This window comes from Scyliorhinus torazame, chromosome 16 (genome assembly GCF_047496885.1).
Source record: "Scyliorhinus torazame isolate Kashiwa2021f chromosome 16, sScyTor2.1, whole genome shotgun sequence".
Taxonomy (NCBI): Eukaryota; Metazoa; Chordata; class Chondrichthyes; order Carcharhiniformes; family Scyliorhinidae; genus Scyliorhinus; species Scyliorhinus torazame.
This window is the reverse complement of record NC_092722.1, coordinates 38,711,678-38,732,958: the sequence shown is the minus strand read 5'-3', so window position 1 is coordinate 38,732,958 and position 21,281 is coordinate 38,711,678. Positions and strand designations below refer to the sequence as shown.

General features: G+C 45.9%; 1 protein-coding gene across 2 annotated transcripts in view; it reads left to right on the top strand.

The window, feature by feature from the left end:
* The window catches only part of mfap2 (microfibril associated protein 2), a 48,244-nt gene that overhangs the window by 7,307 nt on the left and 19,656 nt on the right, over positions 1-21,281 (top strand). For both annotated transcript variants that reach the window (XM_072478332.1, XM_072478333.1), the window contains exons 2-5: positions 1,843-1,932; positions 9,092-9,178; positions 10,931-10,966; positions 17,127-17,168. In XM_072478332.1, coding sequence (XP_072334433.1) covers positions 1,890-1,932; positions 9,092-9,178; positions 10,931-10,966; positions 17,127-17,168 — 208 coding nt within the window. In that variant the 5' untranslated portion in view covers positions 1,843-1,889. The remainder of the gene's footprint in view (positions 1-1,842; positions 1,933-9,091; positions 9,179-10,930; positions 10,967-17,126; positions 17,169-21,281) is intronic.

Genomic DNA, 21,281 nt, shown 5'->3' with positions numbered 1-21,281 from the left:
CAAAGATGTGCAGGGTAGGTGAATTGGCCACACTAAATTGCCCGTTAATTGGGGAAAAAAAAGAATTGGGTAGTCTAAATTTTTTTATTTTTTTAAAAATAAACTCTGTTCTAAATGTAATTTTCCTTGTTCCAGTGGAAGTAGTACCAGTATCCTGAGTTGCTCCTGGTTACCAACGCTTCTTAACCCTGCTGAATCTACACAACTCACTTTCAATGGCTTTAATCCATATCTTATTGCACAGTACAAAGAACTTCATACAGGCACTGTAATTGTGGCCTCAGCCATTGAATGGTGCAAACTTATCATTATCCTTGCCATCCTATTCCAAACCCCTAATTATAAAGCTCAAAATATTATGTACCTTTCTTATGGATTTATCTACATATACTCGGGCATATACAGCAGCACCAAAGTACTGGGTGACATGGTACCATAGTGGTTAGCATAGTTGCTTCACAGCTCCAGGGTCCCAGGTTCGATTCCCAACTTGGGTCACTGTCTGTGTGGAGTCTGCATGTTCTCCCCGTGTCTGCGTGGGTTTCCTCCGGGTGCTCTGGTTTCCTCTCACAGTCCAAAGATGTGCAGGTTAGGTGGATTGGCCATACTAAATTGCCCTTAGTGTCCAAAAAGGTGAGATGGGGTTACTGGGTTACGGGGATAGGGTGGAGGTGTGGGCTTAAGTAGGGTGATCTTTCCATGGGCCGGTGCAGATACAATGGGCCGAATGGCCTCTTTCTGCACTGTAAATTCTATGTCTAAGTTTCTTTGTTATGTCTTTACTACTTCATCAGCTGTAAATCACTTTGAGATGTCCGGTGGTCAGGAAAAGTACGATAAACAACTATTTAAATAAAGTACCTGGTGTTGTAAGCTGCAGGGCTAGGGGCCGTGTGCTGGAAGATGGAATTAGAAAAGGCATCTGGGTGTCTATGGGTGGGCATAGACAAGATGGACTGAAGACCCCTTCTGTGCTGTATCATTTCTATGGTACATGTGTATGTACCTGGGTTCATTGTGTGTATGTATCTAAATACAACTGTATGTACAAGTCCTGTTGCTTAAAGCTCTGAAAAAGAGTCATACGAACTCAGCGTTAACTCTGTTCCTCTCTCCACAGATGCTGTCAGACCTGCTGAGTTTTTCCAGCATTTTCTGGTTTTATTTTATATTTCCACCATCCTGCAGTATTTTGGGTTTTTTCTTGTTGGCAAGTCCTGTTGCACGTTCACATGCATTGAAACTCTCCTCTACTTGTGCTGAAGACCTGGACAATTGTGTTCAGTGTAACAGGCCAGTTGGTGTGAGGGGCTCCTGAGCACCAAGTTCCCTCGCATTGCGATATCCTTGTCCCTTGCATTATTTCACTGAATCGTTCAAATTCCGTAACCAAGTTCAGCCTCCCTGCCCACTGCCCCCACCCAAACCATGACATTCCAATAATCAGAGGGCAAAAAAATGAGCTGCTTTGTGTTTAGGAAACAATTCCAGCTTCTGTCTGATGCTATTTCACAAGGGCATCGTTACACTGTGTGTGGCAACAAACAGGATTCGTATCCCCGGACTGGGGGGTGGGGGGGGGGGGGGGGGTGGATGGCGGAACTTGAGAGCGATGAATCGTCTCCTGTAGGGTTGTTCTGTCTGCAGCTCCCTTGGTGAAGAGTTAAGCAAATCGTTTGTTTGTTTCTTTGTTATGTTTAAACTGTAAACAGTGTGGGGGGCGGGGGGGGGGGGGGGGGGGGGGGGGGGCTCACTGGGGAGCCCTCCTGTCTGATCTAATCTGTGGAACTCTCGGATATCTTCCTGCTAACGCCTCTCTATCTGTTCGTTCTCCCATGATAGTGTGCCTGGAATTCTAACAACCCCACAAGCACATCTTGACTGCAGACATGGCTGCAAGAGCTGCTTGCCTCGTCTTCCTCTGTCTGCCCAGTGAGTACAAAAGCATGAAGTCAAAAAGTACTTCAATGAACTGGACTTTCTGCTGAATGCATTGCTTGTTTGCTTCCTTTAATCCTTGCCTCACTTTGCTGCTGTTAGGTGATCCTAGGTTGGCAGTACAATTGGCCTTGGGGAGTTCCAGGGTAGGTAATAAATACGCAAGTCAATTCTGATCCAGATTCAGTGACCTGTACTCCAAAGTATGTGTGATGGGTCTAGGGCCAGGACGGGAGCGTGTTCTACAGTAATGTCTCCTTGGTTGGACGGACGCTCCTCGATTAGGTTTACGATTTGGTGGGGGGGGGGGGGGGGGGGGGCACTGCATTGCATTGCTGGCTGTTTACATGGGACTGTATCCCAGGAAGAAGTTAACACCCTCCGGAAGCAGTGAAAGAACTGTTACAAATAAACTATTACATAATATGTCAAAGAAAGTGGCATTGCATGACATCCAATTACATTTCAGCTCTATCCCTTGGCTTGAAACAATCAGAGTGGTTTCCATTGTCTATTGTTCTTTGATTTGGAGCTGCAAAGCAATAAAACAAAGTTCTCTTTGCTACACCCACATTTCCTCTTGGGAGAAGACCTCTTGACGAAGAATGTGAAGCACAGGGTTGGGCCTGCAATACTCAGTCAAACAGTACAATACCTGGGTCTTCCTAACTGGGGTAGGGGATTAAATTGGAGGAATAGCCTATGTTCTTTTTATAGAAAAATGCTTGATGTTAGAACAGTCCTGACCAGGTGGCAGGCACAGATTCTGTGCAGTAATTTATCTTGCAGTGAACCTCATGGTCTGACTTCTGCTGCAACTGTGGCTCCATCACTGATAACACACACACACACCAGGGAAATCAGCCACCTCGCCCCGCACTGTGCTGCCTCTCCAGTCAGTTATAAACTGAAGGGAGTACAAGCAGGCAGTATGGATCCAAACAGCACCCAAGAGAGAACCTTCTGTCCCGGTGAGGACCTGAAGATAAAAAGGATCAACGTACAGAGTGGATTTCAACGCATTGAGATACAGGAAAGAGGAAGAGGCTTAGGGTCAGGTATTCTGGTTTAGGATCAGGTACTCTGGTCCAGGATCAGGTATTCTGGTCCAGGATCAGGTATCCTGGTTTAGGATCAGGTATTCTGGTCTAGGATCAGGTATTATGGTTTAGGATCAGGTATTCTGGTCTAGGATCAGGTATTCTGGTTTAGGATCAGGTATTCTGGTCTAGGATCAGGTATTCTGGTCTAGGATCAGGTATTCTGGTCTAGAATCAGGTATTCTGGACCAGGATCAGGTATTCTGGTCTAGAATCAGGTATTATGGGTTAGGATCAGGTATTCTGGTCCAGGATCAGGTATTCTGGTTTAGGATCAGGTATTCTGGTCTAGGATCAGGTATTCTGGTTTAGGATCAGGTACTCTGGTCTAGGATCAGGTATTCTGGTTTAGGATCAGGTATTCTGGTCTAGGATCAGGTATTATGGTTTAGGATCAGGTATTCTGGACTAGGATCAGGTATTCTGTTCAGGATCAGGTAATTATGGTCTAGGATCAGGTATTCTGGTCTAGGATCAGGTATTCTGGTTTAGGATCAGGTATTCTGGTCTAGGATCAGGTATTCTGGTCTAGGATCAGGTATTCAGTTCAGGATCAGGTATTCTGGTCTAGGATCAGGTATTCTGGTCCAGGATCAGGTATTCTGTTCAGGATCAGGTATTATGGTTTAGATCAGGTATTCTGGTCTAGGATCAGGTATTCTGGTCAGGATCAGGTATTCTGGTTTAGGATCAGGTATTCTGGTCTAGGATCAGGTATTCTGGTCTAGGATCAGGTATTCTGTTCAGGATCAGGTATTATGGTTTAGGATCAGGTATTCTGGTCTAGGATCAGGTATTCTGGTTTAGGATCAGGTATTCTGGTCCAGGATCAGGTATTCTGTTCAGGATCAGGTATTCTGTTCAGGATCAGGTATTATGGTTTAGGATCAGGTATTCTGGTCTAGAATCAGGTATTCTGGTTTAGGATCAGGTATTCAGGTCTAGGATCAGGTATTCTGTTCAGGATCAGGTATTCAGTTCAGAATCAGGCATTCTGGTTTAGGGCCTGGTATTCTGGTTTAGGATCAGGTATTCTGTTCAGGATCAGGTATTCTGGTTTAGGGCCTGGTATTCTGGTCCAGGATCAGGTATTCTGGTTTAGGATCAGGTATTCTGTTCTAGGATCTGGTATTCTGTTCAGGATCAGGTATTCTGGTTTAGGGCCTGGTATTCTGGTTTAGGATCAGGTATTCTGTTCAGGATCAGGTATTCTGGTTTAGGATCAGGTATTCTGGTTTAGGGCCTGGTATTCTGGTCCAGGATCAGGTATTCTGGTTTAGGATCAGGTATTCTGTTCTAGGATCTGGTATTCTGTTCAGGATCAGGTATTCTGGTTTAGGATCAGGTATTCTGTTCAGGATCAGGTATTCTGGTCTAGGATCAGGTATTCTGGTTTAGGATCAGGTATTCTGTTCAGAATCAGGCATTCTGGTTTAGGATCAGGTATTCTGTTCTAGGATCTGGTATTCTGGTCTAGGATCAGGTATTCTGGTCTAGGATCAGGTATTCTGTTCAGGATCAGGTATTCTGTTCTAGGATCTGGTATTCTGTTCAGGATCAGGTATTCTGGTCTAGGATCAGGTATTCTGGTTTAGGATCAGGTATTCTGTTCTAGGATCAGGTATTCTGTTCAGAATCAGGCATTCTGGTTTAGGATCAGGTATTCTGTTCTAGGATCTGGTATTCTGGTCTAGGATCAGGTATTCAGGTCTAGGATCAGGTATTCTGTTCAGGATCAGGTATTCTGTTCAGAATCAGGCATTCTGGTTTAGGATCAGGTATTCTGTTCTAGGATCTGGTATTCTGTTCAGGATCAGGTATTCTGGTTTAGGATCAGGTATTCTGTTCAGGATCAGGTATTCTGTTCAGAATCAGGTATTCTGGTTTAGGATCAGGTATTCTGGTCTAGGATCAGGTATTCTGTTCAGGATCAGGTATTCTGTTCTAGGATCTGGTATTCTGTTCAGGATCAGGTATTCTGGTCTAGGATCAGGTATTCTGGTTTAGGATCAAGTATTCTGTTCTAGGATCAGGTATTCTGTTCAGGATCAGGTATTCTGGTTTAGGATCAGGTATTCTGTTCAGGATCAGGTATTCTGTTCAGAATCAGGTATTCTGGTTTAGGATCAGGTATTCTGGTCTAGGATCAGGTATTCTGTTCAGGATCAGGTATTCTGTTCTAGGATCTGGTATTCTGTTCAGGATCAGGTATTCTGGTCTAGGATCAGGTATTCTGGTTTAGGATCAGGTATTCTGTTCTAGGATCAGGTATTCTGTTCAGAATCAGGCATTCTGGTTTAGGATCAGGTATTCTGTTCTAGGATCTGGTATTCTGGTCTAGGATCAGGTATTCAGGTCTAGGATCTGGTATTCTGGTCTAGGATCAGGTATTCAGGTCTAGGATCAGGTATTCTGTTCTAGGATCTGGTATTCTGTTCAGGATCAGGTATTCTGGTTTAGGATCAGGTATTCTGTTCAGGATCAGGTATTCTGTTCAGAATCAGGTATTCTGGTTTAGGATCAGGTATTCTGGTCTAGGATCAGGTATTCTGTTCAGGATCAGGTATTCTGTTCTAGGATCTGGTATTCTGTTCAGGATCAGGTATTCTGGTCTAGGATCAGGTATTCTGGTTTAGGATCAGGTATTCTGTTCTAGGATCAGGTATTCTGTTCAGGATCAGGTATTCTGGTTTAGGATCAGGTATTCTGGTTTAGGATCAGGTATTCTGTTCAGGATCAGGTATTCTGGTTTAGGATCAGGTGTTCTGGGCGGGATTCTCCACTCCCACGCCGAAGTGGCCACGCCGTCGTGTACGCCGTTGAGGTTCACGACGGCGCGAAACGGCCCTGATCCCGACCGATTCAGGCCCTGGCAATGGGCCAGGATCGGGGCCGCGTCATCTACACGAGCCAGGCCTTGTTGCCCGCGTAAAGGCGGCGCCCCATAGATGACGCGGCCGGCGCCGCATAATGGGCGTCATCCGCGCATGCGCGGGTTGGCCGGCGCCTCTAAGTCCGCCCCGGAAGAAGATGGGGGACGGTTTGCGGGGCCGTGGAAGGAAGGAGGTCCTCCTTCAGAGTGGACGGCCCGACGATCGGTGGGCACCGATCGCGGGCCACCCCACATTTGAGGTACTCCCCGGTGCAGGATCCCCCCTCACCCCCCTGCAGGCCGCCCCCCAGCGTTCATGCACCGTTCACGACGGCAGCGACCAGGTGTGGACGGCGCCGGGGGGGAACCCGCTGTTTTGGCCTGGCCGCTCGGCCCATCCGGGCCTGAGAATAGCGGGGGTGCCGGAGAATCGCCATTTTGGGTGTCTCCGGCGATTCTCGCCCCAGGTATTCTGCTCAGGATTAGGTATTCTGGTTTAAGATCAGGTATTCTGTTCTAGGATCAGGTATTCTGTTCTAGGATCAGGTATTCTGTTCAGGATCAGGTATTCCGGTCTAGGATCAGGTATTCTGTTCAGGATCAGGTATTCCAGTCTAGGATCAGGTATTCTGTTCAGGATCATGTATTCTGGTCTAGGATCATGTATTCTGGTCTAGGATCAGGTATTCTGCTCAGGATTAGGCATTCTGGTTTAGGGTCTGGTATTCAGGTTTAAGATCAGGTATTCCAGTTTAGGATCTGGTATTCCGGTTTAGGGTCAAGTATTCCAGTTTAGGATTAAGTATTTTGGTTTAGGATTAGGTATTCTGGTTTAGGATTAGGTATACTGGTTTAGGATTAGGTCTGCTGGTTTAGGATCGGTATTCTGGTTTAGGATTAGGTATTCTGGTTTAGGATCAAGTATTCTGCTTTAGGATCAGGTATTCTGGTTTAGGGTCTGGTATTCTGGTTTAGGTTTAGGTATTCTGGTTTAGGATCAAGTATTCTGGTTTAGGATCAAGTATTCTGGTTTAGGATTAGGTATTCTGGTTTAGGATTAGATATTCTGGTTTAGGATCAGGTATTCTGGTTTAGGGTCTGGTATTCTGGTTTAGGTTTAGGTATTCTGGTTTAGGATCAAGTATTCTGGTTTAGGATCAAGTATTCTGGTTTAGGGTCTGGTATTCTGGTTTAGGATCTGGTATTCCGGTTTAGGGTCAAGTATTCCAGTTTAGGATTACGTATTCTGCTTTAGGATCAGGTATTCTGGTTTAGGGTCTGGTATTCTGGTTTAGGTTTAGGTATTCTGGTTTAGGATCAGGTATTCTGGTTTAGGATCAAGTATTCTGGTTTAGGATCAAGTATTCTGGTTTTGGGTCAGGTATTCTGGTTTACGATCAAGTATTCTGGTTTAGGATCAGGTATTCTGGTTTAGGGTCTGGTATTCTGGTTTAGTGTCTGGTATTCTGGTTCAGGATTAGGTATTCTGGTTTAGGGTCTGGTATTCTGGTTTAGGATCAAGTATTCTGGTTTAGGATCAAATATTCTGGTTTTGGGTCAGGTATTCTGGTTTACGATCAAGTATTCTGGTTTAGGATCAGGTATTCTGGTTTAGGGTCTGGTATTCTGGTTTAGGATCTGGTATTCCGGTTTAGGGTCAAGTATTCCAGTTTAGGATCAGGTATTCTGGTTTAGGGTCTGGTATTCTGGTTTAGTGTCTGGTATTCTGGTTCAGGATTAGGTATTCTGGTTTAGGATCAAGTATTCTGGTTTAGGATCAAGTATTCTGGTTTAGGATCAAATATTCTGGTTTTGGGTCAGGTATTCTGGTTTACGATCAAGTATTCTGGTTTAGGATCAGGTATTCTGGTTTAGGGTCTGGTATTCTGGTTTAGGATCTGGTATTCCGGTTTAGGGTCAAGTATTCCAGTTTAGGATTAAGTATTCTGGTTTAGGGTCTGGTATTCTGGTTTAGGATCTGGTATTCCGGTTTAGGGTCAAGTATTCCAGTTTAGGATTAAGTATTCTGCTTTAGGATCAGGTATTCTGGTTTAGGGTGTGGTATTCTGGTTTAGGTTTAGGTATTCTGGTTTAGGATCAGGTATTCTGGTTTAGGATCAAGTATTCTGGTTTAGGATCAAGTATTCTGGTTTTGGGTCAGGTATTCTGGTTTACGATCAAGTATTCTGGTTTTGGGTCAGGTATTCTGGTTTACGATCAAGTATTCTGGTTTAGGATCAGGTATTCTGGTTTAGGGTCTGGTATTCTGGTTTAGTGTCTGGTATTCTGGTTCAGGATTAGGTATTCTGGTTTAGGGTCTGGTATTCTGGTTTAGGATCAAGTATTCTGGTTTAGGATCAAGTATTCTGGTTTAGGATCAAATATTCTGGTTTTGGGTCAGGTATTCTGGTTTACGATCAAGTATTCTGGTTTAGGATCAGGTATTCTGGTTTAGGATCAAGTATTCTGGTTTAGGATCAAGTATTCTGGTTTAGGGTCTGGTATTCTGGTTTAGGTTTAGGTATTCTGGTTTCGATCAAGTATTCTGGTTTAGGGTCAGGTATTCTGGTTTAGGATCAAGTATTCTGGTTTAGGGTCTGGTATTCTGGTTTAGGTTTAGGTATTCTGGTTTACGATCAAGTATTCTGCTTTAGGGTCTGGTATTCTAGTTTAGGGTCCGGTATTCTGGTTTAGGATCAAGTATTCTGCTTTAGGATCAGGTATTCTGATTTATGGTCTGGTATTCTGGTTTATGGTCAGGTTTGTCTGGTTTAGGGTCAGGTATTCCCAGTTTAGGGTCAGGTTATCCGGTTTAGGGTCAGGCATTCCCAGTTTAGGGTCAGTTATTCCCAGTTTAGCGTCAGGTATTCTGGTCTGGGGTCCGAAAGTCTAGTTCGGGAAGAAAAAGAGAGAAATGTCTGGAAGAAAACTGATCTTAAAAGATATTAATTAAATAAAGAGATAAAGGAAGATTGTCGAGTGTGGGATAGATCTTGACTTTATGCAATACTTAAAATGGGTAATAGTAAATCTGGAACCTCTTTACATCTCTTCCAATTTCTATTGCGATTGACTTCAATGGGATGCAAGCAGTGAAAGAATGGTCAGCTGTCAGAATGCAAGCTTAGACTTTGCCTTGTTATGTAATTCCTGTGATCTCCATCTCACCATTTCTTTGCAGTTATGCTTCAGGGTCAGTATGATGATCTTCCAGAGACTCACCTGTACCCTCTACAGCCACAGTATGCACAATATGACACCCAGATAGGTAAGACTCTGCTCTCTTGTAGCTACAGATTCTAAATGCTGGCTGAACCTGAACATTGTAAGGTGAGGATATTCATGTTTTCACAAAGATGCAGGGTTTCTAATGCATTTGCAGCAGAGCTTCAGAGCAGCAGCATGGAGATTCCCAATCGCTGTCCCTAGAACATGGCTTTGTGTCATCTGTGACATCTCAGCTCCAATCCCTCACCACATCTGTAACGACACTGAATGTGCATTTCACTGTAACATCAGAGGGTAATGGGCGGAATCGTGTACAAGCCTAAGTCAGACTAGGTACAAATATCCACAGAACTGGCCCAAAGCTTAACTTCAAGTAGATATTTTCACAACTGGCCTAGAATGGAGCAGGGATAAATGCTTCCCAATACCGGAATGGGTGAGGCCTGGCTTTAACCTCTATATATTCAACAGGTCTGAATGTAAGGGCATGATTTTCCTAGACTGTTCTCAGCACATAAAAGGCACAGGAAACTTTTTCAATCAGGAGAAACCTGTCTTGTCACTTTCCTAATGGATGGCACTTATCAGGTAGGTGTACTCCAGCCTTTGCCTTTCTGTTGGACCTGAATGTGTAGCACTAGTGACCAATAGGAAGACTAATCTAATAGCAGTTACCAAATCTCGAGAGATCGAAGCACCCAGTGTGGCTGCCATGATGTAGAATCTATTACACGGGGTGCTACCTAATCTCTCTCCTATTACCCACCACAGTACAAGCTGTAAGAGTCGCACCTGGCAGATGTTGTACATTCTCCAGGTTTAGTAGGGGAGTTCGAACTGAGCTAGTCAAACGAAAACCTGGTTTATTGCAAAGCAATTATATTTACAATATACATCAGATCCCAGCTCTGTTGGTTCCATACCTGGCTGACTTTATGCAGATCTCAATCATGAATGTCCTAGGGCTCCCCGCCCCTTAGCGAGGAAGCTTGAATTTGGCGAGACTGACTGCTCCAACCCTGTAGGTCTCGCGAGGGTTCTAACACCAAGGTTACACATACATCCCTTTGTACAAGCTCAGATGCTGGGTCTTTCTGCTCCAAAACCATAGGCAGCTTTAGCACCAGCCTTGACTGGGAAGGTTTGACATTCTCACCCACAACTCTCTGGCTCCCCTGTGTTCCCAACCAGTCAGTACATTCTCACCAATGCTGACTGGCCCAGAGTGAAAGAGAATTTTGACGGTGTTGCTGGAAGTAAAGATGTAAATGGTACAGGAGTGAATTGGGGAAGGCCTGAGCAGGAACTCATGGGTGACCTTCAGTGCTCCACTGCCACCCTCATCCATCAGCATCCATCTCCTCCTCCTCATCAACATGGGACTTGACCAGAATGTCTTCAAGTCTGTACCTCCTTTTCACCTTCAGGATTATCATCATCTTCCTCGTTGCCTCGCCATTACTCTGTTGGGTCTGCAGGGAATGAGGATGCAAGCAAAGAATTATTTGAATATTACTGCCCAGGGATTAAAGAGTTACAGGAAAGGTGTAGAATAGGGTAATTCCTGATTTCCCACTGTAACATTTGCAGGAACCCCTGCTGAAAATGGCCATTTCCACCTCTTTGGGATTTCCTCCAACATTTCCGCAGGTGTTCAGAAATTCCCACCTGCTGCTTCTGCGCGATAAACAACAGGATATAGTTCATATTTCACATCATTCCATCAGTGTTTTAAACAAGACCGAGTCCAATTGATAACCTGGCAATGATTACTTATTTTCTCCTTCCCCAGGTGGATTGGATTATAATCCAGATTTCGATTATACTGGTAAGGGTTGATATTATACTTTGATCCATATCATTAAAAAAAATAGATGTAGAGTACCCAATTCATTTTTTTTTCCAATTAAGGGGCAATTTAGCGTGACTAATCCACCTACCCTGCACATCTTTGGGTTGTGGGGGTGAGACCCACACAGACACGGGGAGAATGTGCAAACTCCACACGGACAGTGACCCGGCTTTGATCCAGATCATAGAGTCTCTCCTGAAATAAGACAATGAACTTGGAATACTGTGCCTGTAAAAACATTCCACATATCTGACTTCCACACTCGAGGCCCGGGGTACACTCCATAAATGTAGCTCATATAATTAGTGATTTCTTTTTAAACACTTTTCTCAGCTGAATGTGGAAACCTCTGCCATGGTGGACTCATTGCCTTTGTGAAAAAATGCCTTTCTCCTTCATTCTCTTCCTTGAATGTAGACGAGCAGCAGCAGCCATACCCAAAGGTGAGGTACCCACCTGCTGAGCAGCAGAAGCAGTATGCTATAGACAGGGCTAAGCGACCCCTGATTGGAACAAGGCATTGCAGTTCTGCCACAACCAATCGTGAATGGTGGCGAACAATTAAACAACCGACAAGAGGAGAAGGCTCCATGAATATTCCCGTCCCCAAAGATGTCAGAGCCTAGCTTGAAGGTGGAAAAAGACACGGCTGATGTGGTTTCCAACATCCTCGTCCAGAAATCTCCACCACCACAGAAGCAAGATTTCAGTCAATTTGATTCACTCCCCGTGACATCAAGAAATGGCTGAGGGCGCTGGATGTTGCAAATCTATGGGTCCTGACAACACCCAGATTGCAATGTGGAAAACTTGTGCTTTGGGGCTAGCTGCACCTCTAGTCAAGATGTTCCAGTACAGCTACAACACCAGAATCTACTCAAAAATGTGGAAAATTGCTCAGATATGCCCTGGCCGCAAAAAGCAGGACACATTCAACCCAGCCAGTTACCACCCCTCGCCAATACTTTCAGTCATCTGCAAACTGATTAAAAATGTCAACAACAGTTCAATCAAGTCGCACTTACTCAGCAATAAACTGTTCGCCAATACTCAGTTTGGGTTTCTGACAAAACCATTCAGATTTCGTTTACAGCCTTGACCTAAACAGGGGCCAAAGTGCTGAATTACAGAGGCGAGATAAGAGTGACTGCCTTTGACATCAACGCAACATTTCACTAAGTATGACATCGTCTACTTGCCTGGACGAGTGCATCTCCAAAGAACAAAGAAAAGTACAGCACAGAAACAGGCCCTTCAGTCCTCCAAGCCTGTGTTGACCATGCTGCCCGTCTAACCTAAAACCTTGTACACCTCCAGGTTCTGTATCCCTCTATTCCCATCCTATTCATGTATTTGTCAAGACGCCTCTTAAATGTCACTATCGTACCTGCTTCCACCACCTCCTCCGGCAGCGAGTTCCAGGCGCCCACTACCCTCTCTGTAAAAAAACTTCCCTCGTGCATCTCCTTTAAACTTTACCCCTCGCACCATAAACCTATGTCCCCTGGTAATTGACTCTTCCACCCTGGGAATAAGCTTCTGACTACCCACTCTGTCCATGCTCCTCATAAATCTGTAGACTTTTTCAGGTCTTCCCACAACCTCCGTCGTTCAAGTGATAACAAACCGGCTTTATCCCACCTCTCCTCATAGCTAATGCCCTCCATACCAGGAAACATCCTGGTAAACCTCTTCTGTGCCCTCTCCAAAACCTCCAAATTCTTATGGTAGAGTTGCAACCAGAATTGAACACGTTTGTGGCTAACTGAGGTTCTATACAGCTGCAGCATGACTTGTCAATTTTTATACTCCATACCCTGGCCGATGAAGGCAAGTATGCCTTATACCTTCTTGATTACCTTCTCCACTTGCGTTGCCACTTTCAGTACACCCAGATCCCTCTGCCTGTCAATACTCTTTCAGGGTTCAGCCGTTTACCGTATATTTCCCACCTGTGTTCGACCTTCCAAAGTGCATTACCTCATATTTGTCCGTATTAAACTCCATCTGCCATCTCTCCATCCAAGTCTCCAACCGATCTGTATCCTCTGACAGTCCTCATCGCTATCCGCAATTCCATCAACCTTTGTCATCCTCAAACCTATTAATCAGACCAGTTACACTTTCCTACAAATCGTTTATATATACTACAAACCGCAAAGGTCCCAGTACTGATCCCTGTGGAACACCACTAGTCACAGCCCTCCAATCAGAAAAGCACCCTTCCACTGCTCCCCTCTGTCTTCTATGACTGAGCCAGTCCTGTATTCATCTTGCCAGCTCACCTCTGATTCCGTATGACTTCACCTTCTGTACCAATCTGCCATGAGTGACCTTGTCAAAGGCCTTACTGAAGTCAATGTAGACAACATCCACTGCCCTACCTGCATCAATCATCTTCAGCACTTCCTCGAAAAACTCAATCAAGTTAGTGAGACACGACCTCCCATTCACAAAACCATGCCACTTCTCGCTAATACGTCCAATTGCTTACAAATAGGAGTAAAACCGACAAAGCAGCTTTCAAGGGCAATTAGGGATGGACAATAAATGATGGCCGTGGCAATAATACCCACATCCATGAATTAATCAAAAAACAAAACTTTCTGAAGGTGCTAGACTCCAATTCAAACCCATTCATACATTTTTACTTATGAGACGTGGAATTATTAGAGCTTTTGCACTTCCCGGTGCTCTAGTAAAAATGGTACATTCCAGTCCCCACTGACTGCACATCAAACAACACAAGGCAAAGAAATGAAGTAAAGTTTTCAGAAACAAGGTCCAATTTTCATACCTGTTTCCATAGTGACAAACTACTGGAGCTGGTTTTCAGCGGGCGTGACGAAAGAACTTCCCAAAAGATGTTTTTCAAGTTGTTGGTTGGAATTCAGTGGGGAGTGGGGTGGAGAAGGGGCACTGGGAAGCACAACAACTTGGCCGAGGGGTGGAGGGGAACATTGAGAAAGGAGTGATCTCAGAGAATGAGAGGAACATTCTCGGGGAGCTGGGTATGTGCCAGCAGAAAGAAGTGTGGTGCAATTGGGTCCAGCTGTTTCTCGGTTTGTATTGCTCTTTTTTTTTTGTTGTTAATGGTTGTGGCATGGTCCGAGCTACATCTGGACAGTATCCCAGTTGTTTACACTATTGTCAAGCATTGCCCAGGGGAATCCTGTGTAAATGAGCATGGAGCCTGCAGACAGACACAATGTCATGGAAAAACAGCATTAGCAATTCGCTGACCTGTCCATTGTGTGCCAATGGAACAGATTCCTGATAGGCCCACAAGGGTTGCCCCGCCTCCCCACCTTCCCTCACCCACTCCCACCTCCTCCTATCCTGATGGAATTAAAAATACTTGGATTTTATCGTGTCTTGCACAACCTCAAGATGCCCCAGTGGAGTACTTTTTTGAAGCATAGTAGACGCTGTCTTGCTGGTGCGGTCTCCCTCACTGCACAATGCAGTCGAAAAAGCGGGGATAAAAATAGATGAGCTGAGCCTCGATTCTAATCGCAAAATAAAGTGGAACCAGAATGTCATTCTCAGCGAGAGCAACTGAAGCTGGGACAATGAAGTAAGCCCACGGCCGCTACAATCCAAAAGAGCAAGGGGAGCAGAAGCACGGGAACACCACCAGCTACCTGCAAGTTCCCCTCCAAGCCATACACCATCCCGATTTGGAAATATATCGGTGTTCCTTCACTGTCGCTGGGTGAAAATCCTGGAACTCCCACCCAAACAGCAACGTGGGTGTACCCACACCACAGGGACTACAGTGGTTCAAGAAGGCAGCTCACCAATGCCTTCTCAAGGGCAATTAAGGATGGGTAATAAACCTTGCCCTAGCCAGTAAGCCTACAACCCACAAAGAATTATTTTTTTAAAAAAATCAAACAACACGGGCATCATTCTCCGACCCCCCGCCGGGTCGGAGAATGGCCGTTGGCCGCCGTGAATCCCGCTCCCGCCCCCGCCGAAGTCTCCGGTACCGGAGATTGGGCGGGGGCGGGAATCGGGCCGCGCCGGTTGGCGGGACCCCCCGTTCAATTCTCCGGCCCGGATGGGCCGAAGTCCCGCCCAGAAATTGCCTGTCCCGCCGGCGTAACTCAAAGCTGGTATTTACCGGCGGGACCAGGCGGCATGGGCGGGCTCCGGGGTCCTGGGGGGGGGGCGCGGGGCGATCTGACCCCGGGGGGTGCCCCCACGGTGGCCTGGCCCGCGATCGGGGCCCACCGATCTGCGGGCGGGCCTGTGCCGTGGGGGCACTCTTTCCCTTCCGCCTCCGCTACGGCCTCCACCATGGCGGAGGCGGAAGAGACTCTCCCCACTGCGCATGCGCGGGAAACTTTCAGCGGCTGCTGACGCTCCCGCGCATGCGCCGGGAAACTGTCAGCGGCCGCATGCGCCGCATTTCCGCGCCAGCTGGCGGGGAAACAAACGCCATTTCCGCCAGCTGGCGGGGCGGAAATCCCTCCGGCGTTGGCCTAGCCCCTCAATGTTGGGGCTAGGCCGCCAAAGATGCGGAGCATTCCGCACCTTTGGGCTGGCGCGATGCCCGTCTGATTGGCGCCAGTCGGCGGACATCCCACCGTTGGGGGAGAATTTCGCCCCACATTTGGGAAAGGGTGCAAGAAAAGTGCCTTGAGAAAGTTTGACAGGATAAACAAAAATTCAAGTAGCATAAAATCTAGATTTATACAATTTGAATTGGAATAGTGTCTTTAAAGTTGCAAAACATCCCAAGCTGCATAATTAGACCTAAATTAGCAGTGCATCATAGAGTGTTCTGGGCCAGGGTTTAGAGAACGCCAAAGTGTATCATGGAGTTCACCTGACCCACAACCTTTAATAGATTGTGGTATGGGGAGCACACGGCCCACACTGTGGTACAGCAGAAATGGAAACGTTTTTTTTTAAAGCAAAACAATGTTTATTCTGTGAACTCCAGTTAACCTTTTTAAAACATACAGTGAACATCTTAGCAACCATTAATTCAATACAACCCCCAAAGAATACAACACTACGTAATCCTTAAGCTGTTCTTTTAACATCCATAAGACTTAAAAAAGAACTTTTAACAGAAGCACATCAGGTTAAAGTCACTACTGAGAGCAGTTATTAGTTTTAAATCACCAAAGGAACGATTTACAGTTTTTAGATTACAGAGAGAGAGACTCATACATCTTCTGGCTGTGACTGCAGCTATCCAGCTCTGAAAACAAAACTAAAACACACCCTGCAGCAAACAGCTGAAAATGAAAGTAAAAAGCTGACAGACAGCCCAGCTCCACACACACTCTGACATCACTGTTAAACACCAATTTCTTCAAGGTACATTTCTTAAACACCCATTTCTTAAAGGTACTCTCACATGACATGAGGTATTAGGACAAGTAACCAGCAATTGGATTGAAGACGTAGGTTTGAAGGAGGGTCATAAAGGGAGAGAGAGAGGTGGAGAGATTTGAGCAGGGGCCTCCAGAGCTTAGGGCCTAGACAGCCAAAGCCTGTGAGCCCAATGGAGGGACAAAGGAAAGCAGGGGTGCCTAAGAGGTGCGGACTGAAGGGACGCCGAGTTTGCAGAAGGTTGTAGGGCTGGAGAATGTTACAGAGATAGGAAGGGTTGAGGCTAAGAAGGGACTGGTGTACAAGGATGAGGTTTTAAAATTTGAGGTGTTGGTGGACTGATAGCCAAATGGCAATGAGCTGAGGAGCAATGAGTGAATGAAATGGCACGGGGGCACAGTGGTCAGCACTGCTGCCTCACAGTGTCAGGGACCTTGGTTCAATTCTGGTCTTGGGTGACTTGTGTGGAGTTTGCACATTCTCCCCATGTCTGCGTGGGTTTCCTCCGTCCATAGTGCAAAGATGTGCAGGTTCGGTGGGGTTACAGGGATAGGGCAGGGTGTGGGCCTAGGCAGGCTGCTCTTTTGGAGGGCTGGTGCAGACCCAATCGGCTGAATGGCCTCCTTCAGCACTGTAGGGATTCTATGGAAAAAGGTTAGGGTATTCCCATCAAAATACCCTCCATTTTACATCACTTTAGTACCTACAGTGCTCAGGAGCTCCCTGTTTAAGTGATTAATTGGTGGTCACTTGGATGTAGCTAAATAGTATTCCTTTTTCACAATAGGTACAAATTTTGAAACAGAACCGACAGAGCCTGGTCCCCTTGGTGAGTAATGGAATGATTATACCTTCAGTGCTGTTCACTTTTAAGGAACTGTTGAATCTTTGTTACTTGTTCATCTCAATATATTGGGCAGCTTTGCTCCTCCCCAGACCCTTGTGGACACAGTTCACAGTTACACTTCTCGGAACATGGATACTTGTGTTGGCCAGTTGTGCAGGTTGCTGGTAGTAGATTTCACAATTTATAACAACACTGAAAACAATTCTGGGAAGATTTCCGCTGTTTGATATCTAAAAGGGCTGGTCTTTGGCCTTTATTGCAAGGGGGATATTGTAGTCCCGAAAAGGTGAGTCAAAAATAATTTATTTCTACTCAGGTTAGAATAGGGGATGGAGGATAAAAATAGGGAGATCTTTCTGCAACTGTACAAGGCATTGGTAAGACCACACCCAGGCCAGAATCTTACGTTGGTCGGCGTGCGTGCACCTGACCCGGAAGCGCTTGAAATCGTACGAATAGACATTGGCCGCATACGCGGACATAACGCCATCGCGCAATATTTCAGTTGGTGGGCGTGCACGAGAGTTGGAACCGCATTCACCGACAATCAAGCGGGCAGCTTAGTCCATTACGAGCAAATTTAATGCAATTTTACATGTGAGGTACCCTCAATAATGACGCTTAGAGATTAAACTGTAAAGAAGGCTTTATTAGACTAATAACTATGCTAGAGCTAGAGACGAGAGCTGACTGCTGCACAGCCTATGAGGCAGCCCTTTATGTATGGCTCCCAGATGGGCGGAGCCAGAGGCGGAGTCCCCAGGGTTCCAAGCCCGGTCTTAAAGGGGACATCACCTTACATGATGATAAGGCAGTAACCGTTCATCACAACATGTCCCTCTGCTTTTACGGTCTGTGGGTGGGCCCATTAGCCAGGCGGCTTTTACGTTTCGGCTTTATCCTCGATCCAGGTGCAGGTGAACTGTCAAGGATGCAATGAAATTTAAAACGTGTCTGGAGTCAGAGGCTTGTGTTTGAAAGCGTTGCCTAGAGACGCTTTTCATAAATCATCCGCCGCTATTTATTTTTCACGGGCCGGCAGCACCCCTCCCACCGCTGAGGCAGCTCTGCACCCCCTGAGGGAGCACAGTGGCAGTGCCGGCCCCCACACTCCCTTCTCTCTGCGCCTGCCCCCCCGGCAGTGCTCAACCATTCACAGAGCGCAGTTCACATTGGCAGGTTGTTAATGGCCAGCCAGCGTGAAATTGTGCTTCGGGGCAGACTGCGGCCAGGAACCCGTTTCATGTCCACTTCCAGGCCTGCCCAACGGGCACAAAATTCAGGCCCTGGAGGACTGTGCTTAGTTTCCACTGAAGAAGGGGCAATCTTGCTTCGGAGGCAATTCAGAAATGTTTCACCAGGCTGACTCTTGGGATGAAGGATTGTCTTGTGAGGAATGACTGATCAGTTTGGGACCTACGTTCATTGGAGTTTAGAAGAATGCGGAATATTACCTGCATTTGGCACAGTGCAACAGCGGGTGGGGAAAGCAGCGCTGTGTCAGCAGCTTTCTCCACAGTATCGTAGCGAAAATAGAAAACAATGGGCTGGGCCCACAATGTCACGTTGATGGGCCGGGTTCTGATTCTCCTCGCCCTGCCAGCAACTTAGTAGATAGGGCCTACTTTGTTAAAGGCCACCCCAGAGCTCAAAGGTTCACGAGCAACTCTTCCATGCACCCCCCCCCCCCCCCCAAAATCTGGCATACTGCATGCAGTTGTGGCCACCACAGCGACATAAAGGATACTGAAGCATTGGCGTAAGCATGGAAGAGATTTCCAAGGATGTTACCAGAATTATGAGGATAAAAAACATTCACTCACGCAGTTAAAATCAGGCACAAAGTGGTGTCTTGCAGTCAGCATTGATAGACTTAAGGGAAGGTTGGATGCTTCCTTGCAGGAGAAGGGATTTGAAGAAAACGAGAGTGAGAAAATCTTAATTATAGTGGGCAAGACATGTGTGAAGTATAAACCATGGCATAAGGTCAAATGGCCAGTTTCTGTTTTGGGGATATGTAAATGTATTTCCTGGTTAGATATAGACTGGAAATGTGTTAGGGATGTACTGAGAGTGAAAGATCATTGATGTACTAAGGGTTAACTATTAGGAATAGGATGATGGTTGGGTGATGGTCATTGTTGATCTTTTGGGGATTGTTATGCTAGATAATTGGGTGGATAGGCCATTCTAAATTGTCCCTTAGCGTCTAAATGTTAGGTGGGGTTACAGGGATAGGGAGGGTGAGTGAGCCCGGTTAAGGTGCTATTTCAGAGAGTTGGTGTGGACTCGACGGGCCGAATGGCCTCCTTCTGCCCTGTAGGGATTCTATGATTCTTTGATATCTATGGTAATTTCTTGACTTTGCCATCAGTGACATTACAACCCTTGTGAGAGACAGAGGGTGGGATTTTCAAGCCCCTCCAGTCTCGCCGGAATCGGCCCCCTGTGGTGGGTTCCCTGGGCAGGTGAGCCATGCTAAGGCCCGTAGGCTTTGGTGGGATGGAAGATCCCACCGGTGGCCAATGTATCGCCACATCCACCACAGGGAAACCCGCTGCGTGTGTGTGTGGGGGGGGGGGCACCATTTCGCAAGTGGGGGGCAAGGTGAGGGTCAGGCCGGGATCGAACCCACACCATCGTGTCATTGTGCCTCACAATACAAACAGGAGGTTTACATTAAATCTCAAATTCACTACTCCCATCAGAATCAGCTGGCACAGAGACTTGCCCTGCACAATCTCCAAATATTAAAACTGATCCTTGGAGCATCATTCCTTTACTTCGGCAGCTGCATTCTGCTACAGAGTAAGGGGATTCGCTCCATTACTCTGTTGGTGACAGGCTGACTGCTGCCTCCATGCGTGACCACCAAATTCCTTTGAAGAAGTATAAAAATGAAGAGCTTTGCGTAACTATATTTGGATAACCGGGCACACACGGCCTTCAAAGCAACGCTTGCCCATACAAAGAAAGACACCAAGCAAATATTTGCCGTAAACAGGCCCGTAAGATATTTATAATTGAGTGTAAAGATTTCACTCCATTGATATATTCTAAACATTTGGGTTGCAGGATGGGTCGCTATCCAAGCACAATGGCCATCTAATAATTTTGGCCAATAAGAAAGAACCTAGTATACAATCCGTCTTTTTTTCAAAGAAAGGTATAATCTTTTTGTCACAATTGGATTTGATCAAACCCGACCTGAGGAAATTGATCATTTGACACCATGAATGTCTCCGAGTTGGGTTTGTTAATACTCAGTAAACTGGACAGTTTGATATCTTGCCCAAAAAGCCGACAGTTATGAAGAAAGTTACATCTAGCAGCACTGTTCTGATTAAATGGGACGTGTGTGAACATAGTAGGACTATAGTTTTAACGAACGTTTGCCAAGAATCTTTGGAGCCATCCATTTAGCCCCTTGCATTTGTAATATTTGAACAGCTGCTTTCTATATTTTATCCCTCGCTAATAATTTGTATAATTTGGCTTCCTCTCTTTGGACCAAAGCCTCGTGTAAGAAAATGCTTTGTTTGGTGCTGGGAGTAAGAAGGTACACTGGCAATGTTATTTCTGGCATTGCTGTTGGCTTGGCTTAGCTCTTATCTGATTGGAGAGTTCTGCATTGAGCCACTAGGTTGAAGTAGCACTCCTTCCTAACCCTTTAACTTATTGTTCTGCACAGCTATCTTGAAGTACTGAGAGTTGGCATCGTTCATCTCCTGCTGCCACATTTTAAGCCAATATTGCCTGTCAAGATGCCACGGCAGAAAGATCAGTGTCGACCCACTGTATTGTCCAATTCCACAACAGCAAGCTAAAGATGATCATCACTGGTGCCTGGGTTGGACTTGTATCCGGGAGCCGCAATTCAAATTGAATTACATTATCAGTTCAAGGAGAGTGTAAAATAAATCAAAAAATGGTGAAGTAGTTGGCAGTTTTAATGTTCCCTTTGGATTAATGGTGTGTTCCAGTTCCTGTACTGAGTGACAAGCCAATCGACAAGTTGCACAATCCAGTTCATTTTTGTTGACCTCACACAGCTGTCAAAAGGGCTCAGCCAGGAGCAACGTGGGAGAGCTTGTA